This window comes from Plasmodium inui, assembly GCF_000524495.1.
Source record: "Plasmodium inui San Antonio 1 unplaced genomic scaffold supercont1.37, whole genome shotgun sequence".
NCBI lineage: Eukaryota > Apicomplexa > Aconoidasida > Haemosporida > Plasmodiidae > Plasmodium > Plasmodium inui.
The window spans coordinates 66,394-92,920 of NW_008481871.1; the positions used below are offsets into that span (position 1 = coordinate 66,394).

Here is a 26,527-nt window from a genome sequence, read left to right on the forward strand (position 1 = left end):
TAAAAGTAGTATTATATGCAGAGTATAGTTTTTCCTGGGATATCATTGGGGTTGATAACATTAATGTTACGAGGATATCATTGATAAGAGGATATGAATATCCATAACATACAGGGCACTTATCATTTTAGGAAGGGGAGAAGAGAAAAATGAAATAGAGGAAATGCCCAAAATGAAGTTCATACATTGAAGGTACTGCGACATTGAGAAGAATTCTGTATTTCAGGGGAAAAATAAATATATAGGGTAGTACCATATAACTGCTTTAACAGTATCAACACACATAAACATGAAGCTGAAAGGAAGCATGCAGCAGAGAAGTAGCCCCATATAACCAGAAAGAACAAAAGTAACCTAACAACTAAGAGTACCTAAATCAATGTTCACAGAGAAAGGATCAACCGAGAAAAAGACAAGGTGGAGAAGGCAGAGGACACTTACAGTAACATATGAGGTGGGATGTTTCCAGGGCCCAATACCGCATCAAATAAGAGAGGAGTTGATTGCAAACCTTCATGTGTCAGAATACACGTGATTATTAGCAGTTAACGAGAAAGATATATAAGTACGAAATTTCTTACCTATATCAATTGGTTTTCTAAATTTTTTCCTCCTTGTATTGAGCGTTATGGCTTGAATTAAAAACTCTACAATTTTATTTGTTGCCCTAGGATTTAATATCCTCTAATACCCTTTGTGATTTTATGCATGAAAATATATAATTGTTTAAAAGAGATTTATTTCTTCTTTGAAGTTTTAGAAGCTTTCTTAAAACGTATTTTGTTTCTGTAAAGATATAACATACTTTCTGATGTAGATTCTCGAAGAGTTAGGACATTCAGTGTCCCTACGCTTAGTGTAAAGGTGTCCCTTCTCGTTGTATCTAGAATCGTAATCATAAGATATCTATGTTGACTGCATGGATCACTACTTGTCAAAGGTCGGACATGAAAGTTGTGCTGTTAGCTGTATATTCTGTGTTGCCCTGATTTCGAATATAAGGATTCCAATTCTTCCGATCGCATTACTCACATGACTTTGATTTAACTTTTTCCTAGTCCTTTGGTGATTATGACCAAAGAGGCTATGAGAATAATTTCTTAAGTTTGAAAAGTCCCCCACCTCTTTATATATAACACTATTTTGGCAGTAGGGAGACTCATTAAAAATGAATCCATTAAATCATTCGCGCTTCTACTCATGTAATGTGTGGCAAGGTTGCGGCAGAGTGTTATATATAATTCCACGGTTGATGGTTTACCAATGGCGCGTAATCCATTTTGTTAAAGAGAAATGCGAAACAAGAACAGAATTATATATAATTTTAAGAAGGACGGGTTTGACTCGGAATGAAAGAAGAAGAAATTAACAAATATTCCTACCTAAAATGAAACTTAAAGAACAAAATAAGAGAAAAGAAGGAAGGGGTCGTACAGGAACCTATAAAGATGCAAATCCTACAAATAAACCCTGAGCGCAGCAGCAAATAGGCGCAAAAGCGGAATAATGCCTTGGAAGGAGTCACACTACATTTAGGACAGGTGGGCAAATTATAATGTGACCTCATTCTATGTTCTTTTAAAGAATTATTGACAAATGACATTCGCAGTTGACTGAATTTATTCGCCAATTTCGACTATATTACTTTAAATTGAAAGTTTTCATCAGGCATAAATCGGCCTCAACTGCACTATATGTGGAAAGACGCTAGCTTCCGTATAATTCCAAATTTATTGTTCCATTCTACAAGGGTACAGATGTTCTTAAACAATAGAATATGCAATTAGTCCTATCCACGTGAGCTGAAAGATTTAAGGATGACGAATAAGTTGACTCGGCCTCCATATTTGTGCGCATTGTTAACAGCTACACTGGCGACTTTCCGTTGTATGCTACATGGGTTTTATCATGTGTTATACTTCACCATACATGTAAAGTATATTCTAAGCTCTCACACCCATGATATCCTCCGTTATGGTGTGCTCAGCTTCAATGCCATACTATATATATCTATGAAACTGCAGGAAGGAGAATATTTAGTTGTCGGCCTAGAAGGGTGCAATATCCCCAGTTTATCCATTCTTCGAAATTACCGTCAACGCCGGCCGTGCTCATATGTCGTCATTATTATACGATTTAGGCCTTCAAAAATTGACCCGTCTTGGGTGTAATTAATGTATTGGAGGTATCTTGCTTTATCCAAAATTTATAATCATAAAAAATATATCATATCTTTAATACGTCACGTATTTATGGATTAAGCTAAAAAAAGCAGTGTAAGAATGTTATTGAGGCATATAAGTCCTTTACTTATTCTCTTCACGTGTTACGGAATGATTTTTCTCCTCTTTCATCTTTATCCTACCTCTGTTTCTGTAATTTTAAGTTTTGACATTCTCCTAATAAATATATTGGTCACAGCGGTTTCCTTCTTTTACAGTTCATTGCGGAACAAGGACTCATATAACAGGAAGAGTGCATACTATTATGGGTATAGTCACAATTTGGATTGTTTTCAATTATTTTTTTATCCCCTTGTCTATTTCCGCTAATATTTCGAATAGTGCAGTTCATGAGGGGCATATTGAACATTATCCCTCTTCTTGAGCACTAAACAGGAATAGCCAGATATATCTGTTATAGGATAGTCGGCATTAGATAATGACCTCATTATAAATATTATAATTAGTCCCGTATGAATGTTTATATTGTTCTATCTTCTATATTAAGCCAAGGTATATTTAGAGATGCGGCTATACAAAAAATCTAACACTGCAAAGGATATTTATATTATACAATAATGAGGGGCTAATTTCCTGTTCCTAGGGTTGGATATGGTACATCTGAATTGTACCTTATTATTTACAAGGATTATGAAGTTGTTAGAAAGTGAACAACATATTAGGAGAATCCTATATTCCAGTCCCTAAATTCAGAAATGATGAATGTATAACGACAAAAAATAGTAGCAGCAAGAGTCATATGATTAAATTAGTATTTTCATAGATGTGGCATTGATGTGTGAAAAAGAAGAAGATTCCCTCCTAGATTCGTACTAATAGTTTTATGAATTATTACCCGATCTATAAAACAATCTCTTAGACCAGATGTATAATTAAAAACTATTAATAAAATGCATGATATGCATAGTATTATCTATAGAATAGTCCCCTATCTCTTATAGTAAATCGCACCGCAAGATATTCATGATACCTATCTTAAGAGAATGAGAATACTGAAGATTAGTCTAAGGAGTGAATATATTATTTATAACTATCTCTGAGCGGCATATTAATATAAGATATTCATTATCAACAAATGTGTGGGGAATATTTAATTTAATACAGTAACAACCTAAGGATCCTGAGAATTCTAATTTAAATTAGCAGGACGTATATCCACCGGATTAATATGTTAATCATTAGTGAATGAAGAAATCCAGGGAACAAAGCACTAATAATGTTTTACAGGATTTATTTATTGTTAAGTATATAAATACGTAGATTCAACAAGTCGGAGGACAGGACAAATATTGTAAGAAATAAGTAAGCCCTACTCAATGCGCTTTAAAAGGTGAGTATCCTTTCCATAAAAAAGAAGTGTCGATCCCTCTATTTATTAATCCAGAATTCGATTAAGGATTTGTACTGACAGTATTTATTATTAAAATAGAGATTATCGATGAAATCATTTTCTAAAGAGAATGATAATTATTGTATATACGAGGCCCCTCCCCCACTAAACAGGGCTATTTGTTTTAATAGCACCGGATTTAGTGTAGCCCACAAAATATGGTAGAAAGTATAGTTTGACATAAAAAATATTGCAGTAAGTCCGAGTAAGAGTTAGGGTAAGAATGAATATTAGTGATCTACGTTATGGTATAAGTGACTGAAGGATGCCTATAATGTAGTAAAACTGTAAGCAACCGTTTCTATCAGTTTCATAAGTTAAGGCATTAGTGATATAATTATTAGGACTAAAAAAGAAGAAAAGAACTGTATGATGACATATGATTTCGAGATCAATTGATAATATAGGGAAGTGCGTAATACAGTTAGTATTAATGTTGTATTCTAGTCTAACCTAAAGAGATGGCACCAAGTGAGAGGTTATATTGGGATTCTTACTGCAATTTCATAAAGGGTGTAAAGGTTCACAGACCGCAATAACATAGCAATCCAAGCGACCCCCCCACGCCAGATCTTAGCACAGGTAACTCAGGAAAGTTAAAAACTCATGGAAAAGTAGAGTGGAATTCATCAAACCAAACTGAACACAACAAATCCTACAAACATAATGGAATAAGGACACAGGGGAACTACCCACAACAATTATGTCTAACTCGTGAGAGATATAAGGAAGACACCCGAGCCAAGGAACAATGGGAAAATATAAGATTCCACAGGGCAACTAAGACGAAGACAACTTGCTAGCCCCCCGTGAAGAGAAGAGGACTACAAATCTAGCATAAGGGCTAGATACCCTAAGGCGGGACAGCCATAACGTCCAAGTAATAGAAGAGTGGAAGCAAACGAACAATCCCCCCTCATATGTGTTCTTTGAAGCAAGTGCAAAATAGAATTTTAAGGGTGCCTAACAGGAAGAATATCAGTAAGATCCACGAACAGGCCAACCCAATGAGTGCAAGCGCCCCTAAATGAGAACCAAATATTTATTAAGAGCCATAGGCAGCATAGTAATAAAAAGTTATTATATGGAATAATGGTTAACCACGTAAACCCTCTCATCAAGTCAGAGAGCGAAACAGGAACCAATTACTATCCACTATAAACCGAAATCTGAGGATGAAACAAATGAGCAACACAAAGGAAAGTCAGGCCTTAGTGCACTATTAAGAGACCAACCAGCCCAAAAGATTGGATAAGGAGATAAAAGATAAATAAAGTAGGAGATGAACAATTGAGCCCATTAACAGGAACTCACCGACCCAATAATGGTATCAAAGGGAGTAAACCAACACCGCAAGAGGAAGGATATGATAAAATAGAAATAAGTCACAAGAACAAATAAAAGAGGAAGAAACAGCAAGAGCCAGACAAGACTAAGCCGGATACCATCGACTAAAAAGAGACGCACCTTCTGGTAATCCAGGAATATCGAGGAATTGAAAACTAGCCTAAAGAAAAGGAAAGCGCAAAAAAAAATCGGAAACCTAAGGATGATACCTGCCAAAGGGAAAAAGATAACTCCACCTCTGAAAGGGAAGCCACGGCCCCATTGAAAGAGACGGGTCCCAAAAAATCTGGATGAGGAACCGTACCAACCAGCAAGAACGAACTGACACACAGTAAGGACCGGAACAAATTGATATGGAAATCAAACAGAACAGGATAGCCATCAACAGAAACAGGCCGGTATCAGAACACCAAGTTCAGGCCCAAAAAGAAGGATATACAAAAAAGCCACCCCACAACCGCAGGATATGAGGGAAGATAACAATCCAACCAAAATAATAAGAATGTTGGAAAAATGTAGTACAAGAGAAGAGCCAACCCCAAAGGAGAATAGACTGAGAAGGAATAATGCCCAGATACGTAAATTCTCAATAATAAAGGGAAGTCAACAGACATCTTCAGTTAGATAATAATGACCCACAAATCCAGAAGCTCACAATTCTTCACCGTAACGACAGAGAACCGAATAGAAAAGATGCCAGAAGCTTAATCGCAAACAGAGCTGATGGAAGAAGCAGGGGCCCCCACAAAATGACAAAAAAGGACAAGATAGCTCCAGATACAAATAAACTGAGAAATCTAGAAACGAAGGAAACGAAGTCAATCAACAACCCCAGGAACAGGGATAAAATCGAAAAAGAGTAAAATTATCAAAAAACAGCCTCAGTATATCCCCCAGGCGTGAATCAGGACGAACCCCCAACCACGACAAAACCCGGGAAGAATCAACAAGCTCAATCCCCCAAACAACCTCCAGAAAAAACCAAAAAACCAAGGAAACAACAGGAACAATCTCCCTGACCACCGCCTTTGATACAAAGCCAGTATCAGTCCCTAATTCTAGGTAACAAGAATAAAATGATTCTAAGGGATCTGGCATACAGACCCCTAACCCAGATCCTTGAAATTCAGCATCCCCCCCCCCACTCACCAGACCTCTTAAGCCCCAACAGGAAGCTAACTGGACTCAAAAGCAACTCATCCAAACTGAACAAGTCCCTAAGCCTCAAAAACAGACAAAAGACTTAGAAGAGTGAAAAGAAGACAACGATATTCAATCAAATGATCAAACAAACACAAAAGCAAAAATTCCAAACCGGACTCAAGATGGAGAGTATGCCCCCGTTATCTCATTTGCAACAATCCGAAAAAATAATGGGAGGAAAGATACTCCCTTCAGAAGACAACAGACCAAGGGACGAACCAACCTCCCAGATCTCAGGACAAAACTCTCGTGAAACTCCGGACAACGAAAACCCCAATAAATGAAAAAAGGAGTTAACCGGAAAGTAGTACAACTCCGACGACAGCTACCTTCAGAAAAAGGAAACCTAAAAAATCAGGAACAGACAGAAGGAGACGGAAAATAGAAGACCAACGGACAAACCTCCGTTAGGAGCCAGAGTAAGTTAACCAAGGAGACAGCCATATAGGAAACCCCCCAAAAGAGGAGGGCTCCTCCGAGAATTCAGAAAGGTGATGGGACAAGGGAACAGGAGACTGATAATAGGCCCCCTCCGAGCAGATAAGGGCTAAGGAAGCAATAACAATCAGGTCAGGGGCGGATGAAGGAGCAACAGTAATAAAATGAACCGCAAGAAGGGTCAAGAAGGAAGAAAGGGTGCTCATTCCTCAGACAATATGCAGGTTAGACACCTTATAATAAGGACAGAGCAGAAGATCATACCCCAGTGGAGAACGAGGACAAACCTCCTCCGAATATCAAGAGTGGAGAACTCTGAGAAGCGGGAAGAAAAAGAAGTGACAATCTGAAGAATCTGTTAGGAGAGAGGGCACAAATATCAAATCCAGGCCACACCAGATTAAATAGAAAGAAGAAATTCAGATCAGAGGAGAGTTAATCGTTAAATCAGGACAAGGCAGCAAGGTACAAGTCGTTAAAGAGAGGAAGGTTCCAGTATCCAGACAACTCGAAAACTCCTAAGTACCAGCCCCTTCCACCAAGCGCTCCGAGACAGAAACACGGCTCAGAAGTCTCAGGCGAAGAAAGTTTAGAACCAGCCCTAAGGTAAGGCACGAAGGAATAGGAAGTGACTCTGAATCCACTGATCAGGCTAAGAAAAGTCAGAGACACGTTCAAAAGAGGGGACCCCCCTGAGCACACCAGAAAGGAGTCTTCAAACCAACTAGTCAAGGAAAGACGAAGATTACAGAACAGTTTAGAGTCAAGTGACGTCTGAAAGGGCACGTGGGCGAAATCGGATGAAAAAAGGAAAGGAAGGGAGCTTTCCAAATGGCGTGGGAGGGGGCATTCGAGGATCTGACAAGAGGAGACAATTTAGGGGACGAGAAGGCTGAGGAAGGATGAAGGGGTAAGAGGAAAGGACCAAAGAGAACGAAGAGTAGGATAAACGTGAAGGGAGTAGAAAGACGAGTGGACCGAGACCAGAGGGACGGAATATTGGGCCAAATAAGGAGAGGAAGAAAAAATATCTCACAGAAGAGAAAGTGAGAAGTAGGAACAAATGGACAAAAATAGAAGTAAGATGAAGATAAAGAGTCTAAATGGAAAATACGCAAGAACTCTCTAGCTGAGAAAAAAGAGGTGCCAGATTCGGACAAAATAGAAATCAAGGCCAACTGCAGAGAAAGAAAAAGACAAGTTAGAAAACAACCACAAAGGACATAAATAGTCCTCCGGAGATCTCCTCGGCATGAGTAGCGGGCGAGATCCCCCCAGACGCATTCAGTCAGACGAGGGGTCAACGTCCTCAGACCGGTCGTTCTCCAGCGAAGACAGCCCCCAGAGGGAATTACAGAGGGGATGAAGTAAGATGGGGGGTGGAGGAGAAACTCCAACTATGAACAACCACAGGACGGATGAGGACTGAGTGCAATTTGAGGTCCTGAGGGGAATAAGGAGGCGGAGAAGCCAGGGCCACATCACCAAAAGGAGCCAGCAGCAAGGAGAAGCCGAGAGGGAGACAGTAGAAAAAATAGGGAATAGACCAAGAGACGAAAAAGTTCAGGAACGATCCGGGTTAAAGGAAACATGGTTACAAGGGGCCACAGGTAGGAGAAATTCTCAGAGGAACACGCAAAGGTGACTGCAGAAACCCAAGAAACAGGGAGAGAGAAGAATAACGCCTCCACAGGGAGGCACAGGAGATTGATCCAACAGGTGACTAGGAGGGGCAAAGTTGGAGAGGAAACAGGAGGAGACAGCAACAAATCAACAGCGACAACAGATTATCGAACTGCCGACGAGATAGGCTGAATCATCTGGCCCTTGCAGGACATCAATAAAGGGTCAATAACTCTGAGGATAATGACACAGGAAGGAGGAAGGGGAAGTGGAATAATCCTTTAAACACGACAAAGGAGGAGGAACTGTTGCGGTGAAGGCCCTGGATTTCAGCGAAACCAGAAATTGAGGGCTCATAGAGTAGAGATGGGAGGAGAGGATCACCAGCAGCCTACGGAGAGAGCAGCTCCTCAACAAACAATGAGAAGAGTAGATTAAGAACATGAAGAAGCAACCAAAAATCAGGACCAAGAAGGGAATTGAGGAACAAGGTGAACACGTCAAACAAAGGAGACACCGAGAGAGATGAAATCAGAGGTTAAGAGGGCGAAATAACCACAGGAGTCCGCAGTAGGAGGGCAGAGAGGTGCAGTGGTTAAAGTCTGGAAGCAGGAGGGGAGTTAATAAGACGAGGCTCAGTCAGGGAAGGAATTGGTTTCTACCAAACACGAGGGAGTCAGGAAGGGGACTCTCCGGGTGCGGAGACGAAAGAGATATGGAATCCTGAGTCAGACAAGATGAAGAAGGGTTAAAGTATTGACGGGTTTAGAAGTCTGAGGGGGAAAATTATGAGATATCCATCGAAGGCGGGAGAAACCATGAGCAGCAGAAAATAAGGGTCTCCAGAGCCAGGGGAGGAAAAAGGACGGCAACAAGGGGCGTTGTGAACTTCAGTTGGTGAGTGAGTCAAGCCTAGCAGTCACAAACATCGCGGACTCCCTGACAACGAGGGAGAGGCCAGCATAGCCTACAGTATCAGCGGGGGGGTTAAGGAACTGGGAGCTCCCAAATGGTAGGTTAGAGGGGGGCTCCGCAGACGCACGGCGGACCAAAGGTGGAGAGAGAAAGGGCAAATGAACAAGGGAGGGAATGGCGAAGAAAACAGGAGTTTAAGCCGAGTTCAAAAGGACAGGAACGGCTCGAAGAAGAGGGACAGGCCAGGACAAATCCGAGAGGGGCCACAGGCGTGGTAATGACCGCAAAGGTTGAGACAAGGAACCGAGGGCAGGTGCATAGGGGGGTAGCAAAGAAAATCTGAGTTAAACATCAGAACCGCAGAGGGGTGAAAGGGTGTGGGGAAATCGGAAAAGAGAGGAGAGGCAGAGAAAGACAGCCCAGGGGCAAGGAAGATGTTCGCAGAAGGGGCTAGAAATTATAAGGTAGGGTGCACTGGGGGCAGACCATCAGGGGACGGGATGGTTAAAGAGGATTTAATGGTAGAAGAGGAAGAGAGGACGGAACAAGGGAAAAGACAGGGGACCACCAAGGATATCTCGAACAAGGAGCAGACGAAGAGAAACCAGAAGGAGGAACAAGTAGGATGCAGTAGGATAGGATCCCACATCAAGACACCAGGCAGGAAGATCAGGAGAAGAACGGGCAAGGGGGACAGACAAAATGGGGGCAATGGGATATGACCAATGCAGGAAGAGAAGGAAGAGTTAAGGGAGCTCCGTCTTCTAGGGAACGTGAGGGTGAAAAAGGATAGAGGAGGACCAGACGATCCTAGAACGAATCGGAGGGTTTCTCAGTCTCAAAAGGTAGATCAAGGGGATGAGAAGGGGGTCGGCGGAGGATGATTTAGTAGTGGCGGTGCGAAACTACGGGAAAAGGTCGTGAAATCAGAAGAGGGAGTCAATATATGCAGAGAAAGGGGGAACGAAGGAGAAGCCCAAAAGGAGAAATAGGTGACAGCCAAGCGAAAAAGTGAACTGGATGAATATGAAGAGAGGAAGGAGGAGGAAGAGGAGGGTTAAAAGTAATAAGAAGAAGCGAGGGTTAGGGAAAACGGAAACTTGCGAGCCTCAACACAAGGAGTCAGAGGAGGAGGGCAGGGACGAGTGAGAGAAGGGGAAAAGACAGGCAAAGGAAAAGACACCCCAGAGGGAAGCGTTGGGATAGTCAGGAATGTAACACAAAGGAAGAGTGAGGAACAGAGAGCCTAAGCAAGATGTTCAGGGTGGAACAAGTAGGAGGAAGGGGGAGAAGGTATTCAAGAAGGAGGAGGGCACCGGCTAGAACCAAAACCGAGGAATGCGAACATGCATCTGAATTCAGGATCCAGCATCCGAAGCCAGAGACAGAGGAAGGAGGAGGGAACAGAAGAACACAAAGAAAGGAGAGAAGACAGCCACCATGACCAAAAAGGAACAAAAGTCATACGAATCCATCAGGAAACAGGGAAAAAGCAAGGAGGCGTTGACAGAAGGGTCAGGACCCGGGGCAGGGGGAAGAAGGGCGGCGTTAACAGCAGGAGGAGACGACCCAAGGGGGGATGATGAAGGGGGAGCGCGAGAAGGATTTAGGAGAAGGGACAGGAGGAGGATAAGGAGAGACGGTTCCACGATTAACCCCCACCCAAGAAAGGGGAGAGGAAGGAGAGAAGGGGAGACAGGGAGGAACAGGGGACGGGACACCAGAGAATCGGAGTCAAAAAGGGAAGGAGGCGAGCGGCGAGGCAACCTCAGGCAAGGAGCATAATAAGGAAAAAAGAGGAGAGGAGTGGAGTTAGAAGCCAGGACCTAAGTGTTGAGCGGAATATGGCAAGGTTACAGTACACAAGCAAGCCATGCGAGGCAAAGAGCGAGTATGACAAGCCAAATCCGGAATGACGGGCAGCAGTATGTGGAACTTAGGGTTATGGGATCGGAGGGGGAATACTCAGTATGATATCCAGAGGAGTACCGAACCGTGTGGAGGGGGTCGAAAGAGCGGAGCGTATTGTTTTAGGGGGATAGACCTGAAGGGAATTTCCAGCAAAGCACATTTGGGCACTTGGGTTAGTTCTAATGTGGAAAATATCAGCAGTAGCTGGACCCATGAGGACGAGTCCTCAACAGCAAGCGAGCTAAATCTGAGGGGGAGCAGTGACGAAGGGAAAGGCTCCACGTGGAAGGATTTGATGGGTTGCGTGATTAGGGAGTTGGAGAGAATAACTATCCGATGCACCAAGGGGGATGAATTAAGGCGGTGTAGGGGATGGGATAAAGAAACTTGGAGGGCTATATTAAGTGAGGTAACGGAGGCTCAATCATGGGATCAACATAGCTATGGAAGAAAAGTTTTAAGAGCCATATATTGTGTAATCGTGGGTTTCCAGTATAGATTGGTTCAGGGCCCCCTAGGGCAATTGGAGAACTATAAAGCTACGTGCGGACGAGTGGCTGATATGTTATCAGTGACACAGGACACGTGGCAGACATATCTGAAGGACACGGGAGAAAGTTTCATGAACAAGTCCAAGTCCTGTTATAGTGGCAGCAGGAAAGAGGGATGTGAAGAATTGAGCCTAGGTTTGATCCTGAATATAGGAGAGAGTCTCATGAACTGTCTAGGAAGGGAGCAATCATATGAGATAAGTGGTTGGATACACCCCGGGGGCGGCAAGAAGGAAGGGAGCGAGAATTATCTCTTTAACGGAGCAGGTACCTTAACCAAAACACATAGGGTGGACCAAGCAAGAATAACAGTGACAACAGAGAATATGGGGAAATATCTTTCAGGGAAGGAGGCCACGGTTAAAACCGTAAGGGATGAACTGACGGTAGAAGTAAAGGAAGTTAGGTCAACAAGAGACACAGCCAGAACACTCCAGCGGGGGGCGTGGAGGCAGGACCCAGTTGGTTCAGAAGGGGCACAAGAAGGCAAAGAGGGGTTAGAACCTGAGAAAGAAAGACACAGATCAGTTGAATTACAGGGGAAGCCTCAGGATCCCTCCCCTGAAGCCAGAGTCATAGAAACAAGAGAACATACAGCTGAAGAGTCGATTGCACACCACAGCGGTGCAACTGAGGAATCGGCTGAAGGACAGGGCACTACAGCTAAGGAATCCGTTGGGGAACCAGGCGTTAGCCAGCAGGATTGGCGGAACGTTTCAGGAGACTCGAAGGACCCGGACGGACCAGAAGGGGGAGGTGAATCAGGGAAACCTCGAATGCTAGGCGATGCAGCACAAACAGGAGTTGATAGGGCTTATAACGCCAACAAGACTGAGCTGGAACCTGCAGGGGGGACTACGGCTGTGGGGGGAATAATAGGGGGAGTACTAGTCTTTATCTTTGCAACCCTGGGGGCGTATGGTTTCTGGAGGGTTTTTGGACGGAAAAGAGAAGACAGAAGGGGAAATTCAGCACCCCGAAGAGTAGGATATAACAAGACCCAGGAATAACTTAAGGAACGGCGGATTGGGTTAAGGGATTAGCGTATATTGGGGGGGGGGGTTGTCTACGTTTAGGGTGAAGCTTCCCGACTTCAGCCTTGACGGTTGACGACTCCAGGTAGTAGGTTGTGGAGGGGAGGAGTGGAGTGTGAGTCTTTAGCTTCACGTTTATCAGTTAGGTTTAGGGTCTAGGGTTCTGGCGTTTATGTCTAGGTTCAGTGTCTCGTGTCTAGGGTTCATGGTTCCAGGGTTTAGGGTTCATGTATTAAGCCTTAGGCTTCACGGGTTACTGATATGGCTGAGTTTTAGGGTTTAATGTTCATGTTTTAGGCTTTACGGCATAAGATTTAATGCTCACGAATCATCGTTAAGTGGTTCAGGGTTCAGGTTTTCGGTTCAGGTTTTAGGTTTAGGTTTTAGGGTTTAGGGTTTAGGGTTTAGGTTTAGGGTTTAGTGTTCAGGGTTTAGGGTTTAGGGTTTAGGTTTAGGTTTAGGGTTTAGGGTTTAGGGTTTAGGGTTTAGGGTTTAGGGTTTAGGGTTCAGGGTTTAGGCTTCAACGCTTATTCTCAGGGGGCAGAGTCTACTGTCCAACGTCTAGGGCTCAGGGTGGTTATTTCATGGCTTAAGGTTCAGTTTTAGGGGTCACGATTTCAGCCTTCAGGTTTGAGGATTTAGGATTGTCTTATAGGTTTGCGTGTAAGGAAGAGTTTTAGATTTCATCTTAATTTGTCTGGGTTTTTGTTGTAGCTTCAATTTTCAGGGGTTATTGTCTAGGGTTCATGGCCTATGTTTTTTGGCTTAGTGTTCAGGGGGTAGGGTTTAGGTTCTCGGCTTGACTTCTATGATTCAGGGTTATGGGGTTATGGGCTTTGGGTTTTAGATTCTGGTTCAGTTTCTGGGGTGAGGATCCAGCTTTAATTTTATTTGTGGGGCTACGCTTGTGTTCGTATTTTTTGAGCTTTTAAGAATGCCTGTTTACGGTTCAGGGTTGGGTTTCTTGGGGTTTTGATTATCGTTCAGGGTTCAGGGTTTATGTTTAGGCGTCATGCTTCATGTTGAGTTTTCGGGGTCACTATTTCTCTTCAGTGGCCATGTGTTAGGCTTTCGGGGGAGATTCTTGTTTTCTGTTTGTACTCTTGATTGGTTAAGGTTTAAGGTTATGCTGAGTTATCAAGTTTTATTTGTTAGGGGGTTTTTCAGGGGGAGGTTTTTTAGCTTGTAGGTTTTTTCTTCAGCGTTATGATTTGGGAGTAACTTTAGGACTTAAGCTTGTGGTTTCCGATATCTGTTGTATTCTTTATTTCTGAGTTTCCTTCTTCTATTGTCTACTGTGTCTCTTAAGTTTTCATAGCCAAAGGTTTAGGACTGATCTGTTACTTTTATTTTGTTGTTCTGCCTTTTCTACTTCTTAGATTTTCGCTGCCTAATTCACAGCTTAGCAGTTACGGATTCTTTCCTTAAGTGTCTTTAGGGGTTCCTACGGTTTAGTGTTTTGCCTTGCATTGTCTACTTTTTATGTTTTATTCTTCTCGGCTTACCCTCTAGTAGTTGAAGCTGGAGGGTGTCTTTGTTATGCCTCTTAGTCTCTCTGGCATGGCTTTTATTTTGGTCCTCGTTGTTTTCTAGCTTTTTTCTGGATTCCTTATTGCTTGCTTCTGATGATTCATACCCGAACTTGTATTTTCTGTTTGGCATTTTATCCTCTGAATTGTTTATGCTGAACCTGTATTTTCCTTCATTAGGCTATACTTTCTCCTCTACCTTTTCAATTTTTCCTTTTTTTATCCTCATCGCTTGTTTGCTGGATCATGCCGCTGTTTTTTGGGTTAAGTTATGCTCACCCTCGTTATGATTGTTTTTCACTTAGAACCCTCCCGCCCTTCTGTGGCTTCTCCTGGTTTGAGGCGCTATATCTGCTGGGGTAGCCCGTATCTATACTTTGTCTGATGTAACTCTCAGGTCGGATTCTTTCTGACTAGTCTTTCCTTATTGTTTTGTATTTCTGCTTCTGTAGGCCTATTCTTTATCCCGATTTGGGGCATTTCTCAGCTGTAGGTGTCTAAAGGCTGGGCATAATCTATTATTTCCTTCGGGGTACGCTTCATCGTCTAAGCCTTCTAATTAATTCTCTATTCTCTACATCTAGGGGGTTTGTGTAGAGTTTGCAGTTGTCTTCTTTTGCCTTTTGGTTATTTGTGTGGGGTTATTGGCATTATGAGGGTTCCTTCTTTTTTATGTATTGCTTATGCCTTTTGTTCAATAAGTAAGTGTACGCGCCCAGGGTTTACGATTTAGATTTGTTTTGCTTGAAGACCATTTTTAGGGTTGCACGAGCTACGGTAATAGTAGTGGGAGTATCTTGTACATTCCATGGCTGTTATTCTCTAGGGTTTTTTCCATGGTTTTTTACTAATGCTGGCTCCTCATGGTGTACTTGTACGGTTTATGGTCCATCCTTGCGGTTAATTTTTTACGGGTACCGGTTTAGTTTTTTTGTCTTGGATCATTCCTTCCTTTTGAATGTTCAGGATGTTGGGGGGTCCCCCGACGGTTTACACACCACTTCTCATGGTGGTCGATTCGGAATTACGGTTCATCGTCGAGTCTATACGTTTCAGGACCAGATCTTCTTCATGAGTGGGACGGCTACTTTTGCACGTTTCATCTCTATCTTTTGACTCCAGGGGTAGGTTGCATCGTCCATCTTTTTGCTCTTAGGTTGATGCCTTAATGTTTGTTGGTTGATGTGATTGTATCATTCCCTAAGGCAGGCTGGTGGAGGCCTTGGCTTCAGTTATCACGTGTGCTCTCTACTCCTGTTAATCTGCCGCGTCATTGTCTATTGTGTTCTCTTTAGGGCTTATGTTTTTGATCCTTGTCTCATTAATTAGTTTTCAATGGTTTCTCTTTATCGTGTATGACTTAGGGTCTAGGAGTTAAGGTTAATGACTTACCTTCTGCGTTCGAGTTTTTTTCATCACTTCCAAAATTGTACTGTCCAGGAAACACGATTTAATGTCGTTTGTTTTGACTTTATTGTACCGACCCTTTGCCACTGTTTCCAGGCATTAGTGCGTTGTTTGGGTTTTGGGGTGGTTTCTTTTCCCCTTGGAGTTACTTTATCATCTCCCTTTCTTAGTTGTAATCGTGGTTTCTCTTGTTGTCTCTAATGGGTCCCTTTTGATTTGTCTTCCATGTTGTTTTCTTATTTTTTTGGGAAAATAGAATAAGACATAGACTTGTAGATTTCTTATTACTCTGTGGATATTCAATATATGTTAAGTGTTTTAATATAATGATACAGAACAATCAATGTTTAGACTCTGTTTGTCTCCTTCATTGAGATATATACAGAGGGACAACAGACTTCTTGACGGAGTGTTATTATCCTGTTTGTCTCATTCTTATTCTTCGCCCATAGGATATATTTGTAAAATCCGGGAGGGATACATTGGGCGATGAGGCGCTGAATTATAGAGCACATATTCATCTATATTAATGGTGATCCATACTATTGGATGGTGTCTTGCTCAGTTGTTCCTTTTGATATTAGAATGTGTATCTTCCTCTCCATCTATCTCACTATTGAACTCCTCCTAATGATACGATCACTATGGGATGGGTACACAACACGTTTGTTGTTTCACGGTTTTTTGAAGGTTTTTATTGAAATATGGCAACACATGTTGAATGACTCCTATTTATCACTAGATCTCCCGCTTTTACGAGGAATCTTTACATACGACTTTGGAGTACAGGCGGGTTTAAGAGAGTGGTGTACAACCCTGGCCTCCACTTTTAGAGAGGATATCCTTCCGGTTATGAATTCCGCTGGTGTTGTGGAATGCTCCTATCCTTATAGAAAAGATAGGTATATGTGGCGTCTATTAAATTAACCCTTGTATTTAATTGAGGATAATAACAGTCGCAGGGAAAGATATCATTTTTATTATGGCTTTTTAGCTAGGACTGTGATATATTCATACTATTACTGTTCGTATTTTATGTTTTATCATGCAGAACAAAGTCTATCACTCTGATATCACCAACTTGAAATACAGACGGAAGGAAGCGGATAAATAGTATAGATCCTGTTACTGTTTTTCTACAGACAGATCTATGAGACGGTGTCAGAATGGGAGAAGCTTAATATTGCGGTGTTAATTTATCTCTTCCCTTATGTACACAGATCTAAATTGCGCCCATTAGTTCGCATCATCCCCATAGTTCATACACAATGGAGGAAGTTTTTACTTATACTTACAATATATGCCGATTATAAGGTTATCGCGGTGAATCCATCGCTTATATGGGAATTGTTAGATTACCGTCCTGTATTAAAGTTGTGTGCTCTCTGAATAAACATACTTCTTCCATAAAATTATATTGATGACTATTATATATTATACTGTACACCCGCATTGTGCAGACATTATTCGACTGATTTTTTATGTTTCAAATCAGAAAGCTATCAGTAATTTATTCCTACTACTTCAAACAGGAAAGCAGATAATTAGCCGCGAGATGGCTGTTAGCATGTTTATTATTAACTTGCAAGAGAATGTCTCCCCACTCTCTGATAAGAATATTTTAAATGTTCTCTATTGGTTGTCAATTTGCGATATTCAATCTGTATATCTATTTGTATGCGCATGGAGGAAGCCTTCTATGAAAATTAGAAAGAAATTTAGAGGAAGCATGGACCCCCACCTAAGGGAAGTGATAGGCGCATCTCCTGTTCAGATAAGAATATAACAGACATTCACTGGGTTGGAAGAATCTTCTGATGTATGTTTTCTTTACTAAAATGGACTCATCACTATAATGATAGTATATTAGCAGGCATAGCCCCATTTTGTATAATCTCTCCAGTACCTGTTAATTATTTTGTGTATAAACTATTATCCATAACATTACATAAAGGCAACTGTCGTCTATGTATGAAGAATAGTGACCTCCGGTTTAAATGTGATTATTAAGAATTAGGGAGGATATCGTACACCTCTATTAATATATTTTATTTGAGCGCGTTAATGTAATTATTAATGGAAGTATCTATATTTATCTATGAGGGATGTGTATGAATCATTTCACTCATGCAATGTTTTACTGAGATTTCATTATGCATAAGAGGGGGATTCATTCTTTCCACTAAATATCTTATAGAGAACTATCAGCCTCCCTATCTAGACTCAGAACTGACAAGGTCAATGTGCATACTGTACTGAGCCGCTATTGTTCCTTAATATGAAAAAGGATGCTTAAATTAGGGGGAATGCCGTTGGCATATATATACATTGAAGTGCGGAATTGTGGTAGTGACTCAAAGATAGGTTTTACTCTAAGGGGGGGATCATATTAAAGAGGATATTCATAATGTTCTATTATGATACAAAACATAAACACTGTATAAATATACATCTGATTTAGGAAGGGCCTCCCATAAGTAATAATGGACATCATTATGGACGTTCATGTCTGTATTTAGTAATGGTAATATCTAATAATACAATTTTAAGTTGTATGCGTCAGTGCCACTGTTTCTATAGTTATATTGGAATCTCATTTTATCTTTTGTATTATGCGTATCGCAGCATGAAGAACATCTTGGGGACATATGTGAGGATTAATAAGGGAATTAGGCATTAAGGAAGACAAGATAAAGAATCTTTACTTTTTAATTTTGAGCGGGATATATGCTCAGATTGGCAAACCATTCGACAGGATTTCGGAATTTCCCTCTAGATTACGCTATAAGGAGTCTATTGAGATATGTTCTATATTAATTGGACGAGACGCGAAGACAGAGTATCCTGTTGACATGTAGCTACTGTTGCTGAGTCTTGCTATAAAAATGTCTTTTCCAAGATAGATGCAAAGTGATTGCAAAGGAATAGTAACACATATTTAGTCCAATTATATGAAGTTATACATTACATTCTGGTTCACCCAATCCATTGTAATTAGAATTGGTTAGAATACGGTTTTGTTTTTTGAAGAGTTCTAGACAAGATATGTGTAATTTGAAAAATTAGAACGATTTTCATAAGTGTCCTCAACTGAGGCATCCCTATCCGTAGTGTTAACTGTGGTTCCACCCAAACTGAGAAAAGTATAGAACAATAGGTAAAATGCGTAAGATTCCAGTCACTTCTTATAGTGATGCTTACATGTAAATTTCGATAGAAGTTAATAGATTTTATAAGGAGGCCTTTAAATGACAGGAGGATATTTATAAGAAAAAATAATAGTCTAGAATTATTTGATAGTTATATACGATTCAAGGATATAAATCAGAAGAGAAGTGACTTCATAGCTATGTTGCGTATACATGAGTTGTTTACAAATCATATTTAGGAGCTTCAACCCAATAGCCGGTACATCTAGTTGAAGTAACTATTAAGAAGAACTATTAAGCCCTATGACGCTTCTGTTTCTTTTCTTAAATTATAGGAGGTTGAGAGTGTATACATATGAAGGAAACGTGTAGCACTTTGTATATGCAATAGTGGTCGCGTAATAACCCAAACTTTCCTGAGAAAATCGTACCAGTAGTATAAATAATCAGAAGTAGATGGAACAATAGGAGGCAAGGACTGTTTATGCTATTGTCGCTATGGCCTCCATTCTGTAATGTATTTACGAATGCTCACATAAACCTATTGTGTGACCAAAGAGAAGTCACCTAAGGTTTATTGAAGCAATACAACAATTCTTTTCCAAGCGTACTTCATTGTATATGCAGTAGGATCATCTTTGACTGAAATAACTTTCGGAAGCTCCATTATTATTTCTTATGAGTTATTTGAATGGAAATTATTCATGAATGTGTCCAGTGATGAGGTAACTTCCTCATATAGGTCTCCCTGAAGTTTTTATATTTGCAGTTGCATTTCATTAATGAAATCTGTGGATCATGAGACCAGGGTCAAATTTCACGTAGGCGCTGATTCTTCTTAATCATTTTTGTCTGAATCAAGATTTCATTCAAAATTGTTCTTGTTCTATGAACCATAGAAAGGGAAATAAATCGTATGACTTCGGTTCCTTGTGCTGCGAACCTATCTTTTGAAGAATTCTGCGGTAACATGGAATCCTTTTCATTTCATGTATCGAAATCATGGTAATATTTGAATAAAGGCAAGTAAGCACCGAACTGGTCATTGATTGCTAAGGAATCACTGAGTCTCCGCAGTTCCTCTTCAGTTTATTCGTTAATTCGTTTCGTATATGTCGTATATTATGTGCCCAGCGCATTCATTACTTTGCGGTGTAGAATGACATATTTGTGTGTATAGTATTTCCAACGATTGGCCCTTTTGAGTAATGTTCTGATAACTGTAAAAGATATGTTATTTATTTTCAGGTCAGAGTTTCATACCTTTGCGGAGACATATGAACAGAGTTAAAAGTGCATAATTAATTCTTTGAGTGAATATATTGTTCATATGCGTTAATATTGGTTATGTTGCAAAATGGACATACGAGGTATAATACACAGGGGAAGTTATTAATAATACTCCTTATGGCTAGGTTCCTAGTCTTATTGTCCAATATACGGAGACTGGATAGTCCTGGCATTTGCATCTAATATAAGCTACCTTTCGCTGTTGTATGATACGCGATTGTGGCGCATGATCTTTCAGGACTGTTAAAATAAGAATTAGGTGTACCATAAAGAATCCCCTTCGCTAGTCGTATGTAATATGAATTCTCTCTTATCTTTATATTTTCTGAAATGTAGTTTGTACTGCTTCCTTTTTTTGGGGGCGAGGATCCTCTGCTCATTGTGAACCTCCAAGTACAAAGTAGAAATGGATAAAGAGGGCAATATACAGAGCAAAATTCCTTACGATAAGTGGGGATTCCTCTGGCAATCTTGCAAAACGAATAAATAATTGCCGAAAACTCCTGATAACAATATGTGACAATTAGAATGAATCATTCGAAAAATGTGCTTAGCGTGATTTCTCTGCAGTGGGGCGGCTGAGATATGTAAGATTTACGTATAAATATCTAGCGTATATATCTCAATAGGTGGTATCGACGAGTGGAACATTGGAGGAATTATTACGGTTTCTTCTTTTTTATCCTCTTTTTGATACATTTTGCAATATTAGACAAATCCTTCATTAATGTGTATTCATTGCAGTGTGAAACTATGATGGCGGAGTGGGAAAACCCAGGTAAGAAGCCCTGTTTATCCAGAATACATGATTCCCTAAAGTGAAAAACCAACTGTGGGAAACATTTCTGCTAATTATTCAATTAGTAATTTACTCAGGAAATGAGTAGTTATCTCTTATTATGATGGGAGATTCACTCGTCTTAATCTGATATCTTCTGACAGAACACTACCCCCCTGAGTATTGAGTTCTAAGATGAGCTGTGGATTTTATTCCAATCTCAATGCAATCGTTGAATCAGTTGCTACATGAATTTATTATTAATTATGAGGGACGTTAATTCTGAATAGAAGGATTAACAGAATCGAATTAAGTAAAACTGTGAAGAACAGGAGTTAAGCATTCTTTGGCCTACAATATGATGATGAGAAGACAGAATATTGCAATAATTATATTTAAGGATTCCTCTTGACCGGTTACACAACCCGTTTACTACTGGAAATATGCTAACGCGGTTTGATTAATTTCGTCCAGAGGATTACCTATTATGGGCAAAATTAAACAAAGGAAGAGACAGAAAAATACCAGTATTACGTTTGTATGTAGAACAACAGAGCCTACAGCGCAATCAGTGTATGTGAATCAGAAGGAAACTGAGATGGATAGGTAATAAGGAGAATAATGAAGCACAAACTGATTGTGATTACCCGCAAATACACATAATACAAGAGAAGACAAAGACAGTGAAGGAATTGTGGGGGTGCTTATAATATATTACCGCATATAAATCATAGAAATTAACAAAGAATTCCAGTATTGAATCATGAGGATAAACTCAGAATAAAACATATGTCTCAGTATAACCGGGTTGCCCATCTTGCATATCATGGATTGTAGTAAACTAGAAGGGGAATATACGGCATTTCTCATTTGGAAGTGTTAAGCGAATTAACATTATGGGTCTTAACTGAGGGTACATCAATTTCGAGGAACATAACGAACAGGTTGGCCGAAGAAATACAAGTAATTTACATAGCTCCCTACATTGCTATTATTGATCGATAACAACCTATGTGTTCTTGAGGTTCCTATATGTTACCATGGAATCTATATATACCCATGGATATACATACATATATATATATTTCTTCCCTTTTATATATGGGATTAATTCATCTGTCATATGAATAGAAGATGATAACCTCGTGAATAATGATGCTCATCTGGCGTAATACTGGAGAGGGATACACAAGAACCCAACGAGAAGGAAAGAAAATGGCACGGATGGTTAAACCTTTTTGAGCGCAAGGAGAACATAGTTACCATTATATACAAATTCAGGTTAGAAGATTGTTTATTTGGCATAAAAATGTGCCCCCTAAAATTACACGATTGTTCATGACGTGTCTTATCTATGCCTATATAAAGGGAGTAATGGATTGTAGAATTTGAAGTAGTATAATATGAGTTCTAATTCCTTATTGAACTCTAATTGCATGTTGCCTATGATTGAAAAGACTGTTATTGTGTTTAAATGTGTTCATGCCTTCCTGTGAAAACGGCAATGAGTACAATGGAATAGAGATATGCAGATCCAATGGGTACAGCGTGAAATGCTGAGCAGTCGCGATTATATGTCTTCATTTATAATTACCTTAGTTTGTGAATGCGCCCTCATGCCGAATCCTTTCTGTGAGTGTGTTCTTTGATGTTCTGATTCTCTTAGTAGTATCCCCCCGTATGTTGCATTCTTCCTGTGTATGTTTTATCATGTTTCTGCATTCTTCTGAGAGTATTATTCCATGGCGCCTCCTCCATATATAGGCGTCCTCATATGCCCTAAGGTTGCGAGCGTCGTTTCACGTGGGGGTATTTTACAAGCGCTTCTTCACGTGTGGTAATTTCGAAAACGTGGTTTTACGTTAGATAATTTCGCGAACGTCGTCTCATGTTGGGTAATTTCGCGAACGTCGCTTCATGTTGGGTAATTTCGGGAATGTCGTTTCATGTTGGGTAATTTCGGGAATGTTCTTTCATGTTGGGTAATTTCGGGAACGTCGTTTCATTTTGGATAATTTCGCGAACGTCGGTTCATGTTGGATAATTTCGCGAACATGCTTTAATGTGACCTAATCTTCGCGAACGCCCTTCCATGTGGTGTAATTTTCCCCGGTTGTGGCCTCATGTCGCTTATCCTTGCCAATGTCCTTCCATGTTGATAAAATCTTGGCAGGGTCCTCCCCTTTGTTATATGTGTTGCACGCGTGCTGTTCCGTTTGGCTTTATTATCTATATTTCTCTATTCAATTTCTTCATGAGGATACCCCTCTCTGCTGCATTCCTCTGACGAAATTTTTCTGGAGGGTTCCTTTATCTTGACATTTTCCGCATCATCCTTATGAAAATACCCCTCCTCCTGCCATTTCTATGAAAATGCCCTTATCTGTTGCATTTTTTGGACGATTCTCTTCGTGTAGTTTCTTCATGATGATTCTCTGTTCTCCTGAATCCTTATGAAGCTTCTCCTGCGGGTTATCGCGCCGTTCTCGGGTGCCGTCACTGCCATGTGTATCCTTTGGCCGCGGTACTGTGATGCCTCCTCTGTTGGTGGCATCTTTTTCAGGATGATATTTCCTGTTCCATTTTTACGAAGTTTTCCTTCCTTAGGCTCTGTCATTGTGAGGTATCTTCTGTGTGGGGCAATTTTTTTCTCTAAGATTCATTTTATCGCGTTCTTCTCTTAATATATTGTTTTGTTCGTCATTCTTATAGAGATGATTTCCTTCGCTTTGTCACTATGACGAGTCTTCCCTGTAGTGCCTTCTTTCCCTGACAATCCTTTCTTCTTTGGGTACCCTGATGAGGGTTCCCGTTCCACATCATTGTGAGAATTCTTCTTTTCGTAGCATCTTGTTTACGAAGATCCTTCTTACCGCGTTATATGGATGATATTTCTCTGTTTGACTCCTTTATAAAGATCCTTTCTCCTTTTATCATGTTACTGCTAAGGGATCTTATTGCGAAGCTTTTTCTTTTATGAAGATATCTCCTTTCCGTGGTATCCCTAGGATGCTATTTTTCGGCGGCAGCCTGAAGATATTCTTTCGTGTCACTTGTTGTATATGGATTCTCCTTCCTCCTGAGGCATCGTGAAGATGTTTTTCCGTGTTTCATCTTTTCTACGATGATGTACCTTCTTCGCGACACTGTGAAGTTGGTTCTTGCTCTGTTATCTTCTCTATGAAGATGCCTCCTCTTCGCGACAGGGTTAGGATGCTGTTTTGTCCTTTATTTTTTTTATGAAGAGGCTCTCTTCTGCTGGGATCCTCCGGGCGTCTTCTTGTCGCGTCATTTTGAACATCTTCCCTTGCCTCGATTATTGTCAAAATGCCTTTTGAGGTTGCTTCATCTTGAAGAGATTCTTTTGTCCGTATTATTGGGAAGCGGCTCTTCTGGCTGCATCCCTGTGGATATGTTCTATTGTATGTCATTCTTCTTTATTAGAATCTTTCCTACTTTACATTCCGATCGACCTTTTTCCTTTATTTCGATGTGGAGCCATTAGGAAGATATGTTCTTTCTTGAGCTATTTATGAGGATGGCTACATAGGTGATGTTTAAATATCATAACCATACTGATATGATAGCATTACCAGACACAAATAATATACGGATGTATGGGAAGGCACTTCTATCCTGGTGTATTATTGCTTTAGAAATGATGATGTTCCTGGAGTACTAGTAGCTCAATAGCAGTGTTACCTGGATGACAGTGTTAATTGAAGTGCAGAGTTGTTTCAAGGGTAAGGATCTTCTGGAGTCTTATTGTATGGAGGCTACCCACTTGTACGTAGTACTGATATGTTCAAGGTACTGAACTGCCTATCATTCCTCCATTTGAAGAGCAAAAGCCCGCTTGGGATACTCTTGTTTGGAGAATAGTCATCTGCATTTCTAAGGGAGTTGCAGTGTCAGGATTTACGTATAATACTGTTATAGGAAGGGTATGGATGTTCTTGTTGTAGTTTATGCGAAGGATTCAGAGTTCACGCTTCCATTATATGAGAAACATTATTCTATGAAGTACATGGATATACCAAGAGAAATATTGCCTGAAGATTATTGAGGTGTCAGGAGTCACCAAGGTCAGGAACGAACATTTTCCGATAATACCTTTATATCACAGTACTAATGTTTGACGTATATGGATGAGTTTGAGTGCTATTATACTAAAAGGACCATTACCTTCGAAGTGCCGTCGAAGGATGAGTCCGATTCTCTTAGGAGCACTATTATTTGAACCATACGAATGTGCAGGGAGTTCATTTCTATTAAAAGTACATTCTTGACAATAATGATTTTATTTGAGGAGAACTACTGTTATGTATAGAACGATGTATCATAATAAATAAGAGATTCCCCGAATAGAATTATGTGAGGTTTCTTGATCTAAGGTCAGCGGCTCCATTATATGAAGTACAGGATTGTGCCACTCCTGTGGATTACATAGAATACTATTTTTTGAAGACTATCGCTACACCCAAGGTACTATAATATGCACAATACTTCCCTGTGTGAAATATTGATATTCCATGAGTGTCCTCATTTGGAAACCCCTACTCCGTCGAGTGTATAGATATTCCAGCAGACCTATTGCCTGAGACATACTGATGTGTATTCATTCTCATTGGTAAAGATTGCCCAATTCCTCATAGTACTGTTATATCAATGTACTAATGAGCTAACTATCTTCATATTTGAAGAGTACTATTGTCTGTAAATCAAAGTCGAATAGGAGTAATAGATAATCAAAAGCTAAATTCTCTGAGCCATCTCACGTGTGTGTAGTATTTTTAATTGGAAAGCACAATTGTGCAGTGATAATCCATGTCTCAGAAGGGGGATTATTTAAAAAATTCCGATATACACAGTGTGCTCTAATATCAGAACCATTCTTCTATTAACCGTAGAGATAAACACGGCGTAGTATATAATAAATTAGAAGTATAAACCCCAAATCTTACCAAAGCAATAGATAAAACATTGAACGCTTCGTTATTTAAGTAAAAGCCTTGTTCCTACAACACTGATATCTTCCCATATGCAATAACTTATTTTTGAAAGGGTTAAGGTCCCGGCTGTAATATGAGAAACTAACAGTTTTACCAACTCCTTTGATCTAGCTGCTGTAACAGCGTTTGACCAAATGCGATATCCTAAAAGTAATATTAAGCCAAAACTACTGTTGTCCCTGGGAAATTCTCAGGTTCCATAACATCAATGTTACCAGAATAGCTTAAACAAAAGAGTACAGATATCACTAGTATCCCAAGCGCCCCTCATTTTAGCCAACAAAAAGGCGAAAGATCAAGTAGAAAGAGTTTCCCAGATGAAGTTGGTACCTCCAACGTGAAACGGACTTGGACAGGAATATCTATTCCAACAGAGAAGTGAATCTGAAAGATAAAACAATCTAAATCACTTAACCGTATCACCCCGAATAAGGATGAAGCTGAAAGGAGACATTCACAGAAGGAGTAGATTCATAAAACCGAACAACCCAAAGAGAAAATAAGAAATAAAAATTTATAAGCAGGAATAGGAACACAACCTCCAATCGCACAAGGAAGAAAAACTGTCCCCGGCATAACAACCTTAGAATAAAGTATCAGGAGACATATTAAGAGAACCAAATACAAAATCAAATAGGAGCTAAATTGTTTGACAACATCCCTATCTCAGCATAAACACCAGTCTTAGGACTTACCCAACAGCATAT

General features: G+C 40.3%; 6 protein-coding genes across 6 annotated transcripts; 4 read left to right on the forward strand and 2 right to left on the reverse strand.

Moving 5' to 3' along the window:
* Positions 1-5,729: 5,729 nt before the first annotated feature.
* C922_05092 (hypothetical protein) lies at positions 5,730-6,227 on the forward strand (the record flags this gene model as incomplete). The annotated part of the gene is made up of 2 exons (XM_008820665.1): positions 5,730-5,839; positions 6,020-6,227. The coding sequence occupies 2 exons, from the start codon at positions 5,730-5,732 to the stop codon at positions 6,225-6,227; spliced, it is 318 nt and encodes a 105-aa protein (XP_008818887.1).
* Positions 6,228-9,593: 3,366 nt separating this feature from the next.
* C922_05093 (hypothetical protein) lies at positions 9,594-9,881 on the forward strand (the record flags this gene model as incomplete). Its single annotated transcript, XM_008820666.1, has 1 exon — positions 9,594-9,881. The coding sequence occupies one exon, from the start codon at positions 9,594-9,596 to the stop codon at positions 9,879-9,881; it is 288 nt and encodes a 95-aa protein (XP_008818888.1).
* A 718-nt stretch (positions 9,882-10,599) lies between these two features.
* C922_05094 (hypothetical protein) lies at positions 10,600-10,944 on the forward strand (the record flags this gene model as incomplete). The annotated part of the gene is made up of 1 exon (XM_008820667.1): positions 10,600-10,944. The coding sequence occupies one exon, from the start codon at positions 10,600-10,602 to the stop codon at positions 10,942-10,944; it is 345 nt and encodes a 114-aa protein (XP_008818889.1).
* Positions 10,945-11,071: 127 nt separating this feature from the next.
* Positions 11,072-12,631, forward strand: C922_05095 (hypothetical protein; the record flags this gene model as incomplete). Its single annotated transcript, XM_008820668.1, has 1 exon — positions 11,072-12,631. The coding sequence occupies one exon, from the start codon at positions 11,072-11,074 to the stop codon at positions 12,629-12,631; it is 1,560 nt and encodes a 519-aa protein (XP_008818890.1).
* A 1,497-nt stretch (positions 12,632-14,128) lies between these two features.
* C922_05096 (hypothetical protein) lies at positions 14,129-14,317 on the reverse strand (the record flags this gene model as incomplete). The annotated part of the gene is made up of 1 exon (XM_008820669.1): positions 14,129-14,317. One exon carries the CDS (start codon positions 14,315-14,317, stop codon positions 14,129-14,131), a length of 189 nt encoding a protein of 62 aa, XP_008818891.1.
* Positions 14,318-23,927: 9,610 nt separating this feature from the next.
* C922_05097 (hypothetical protein) lies at positions 23,928-24,239 on the reverse strand (the record flags this gene model as incomplete). The annotated part of the gene is made up of 1 exon (XM_008820670.1): positions 23,928-24,239. One exon carries the CDS (start codon positions 24,237-24,239, stop codon positions 23,928-23,930), a length of 312 nt encoding a protein of 103 aa, XP_008818892.1.
* Positions 24,240-26,527: the final 2,288 nt, after the last annotated feature.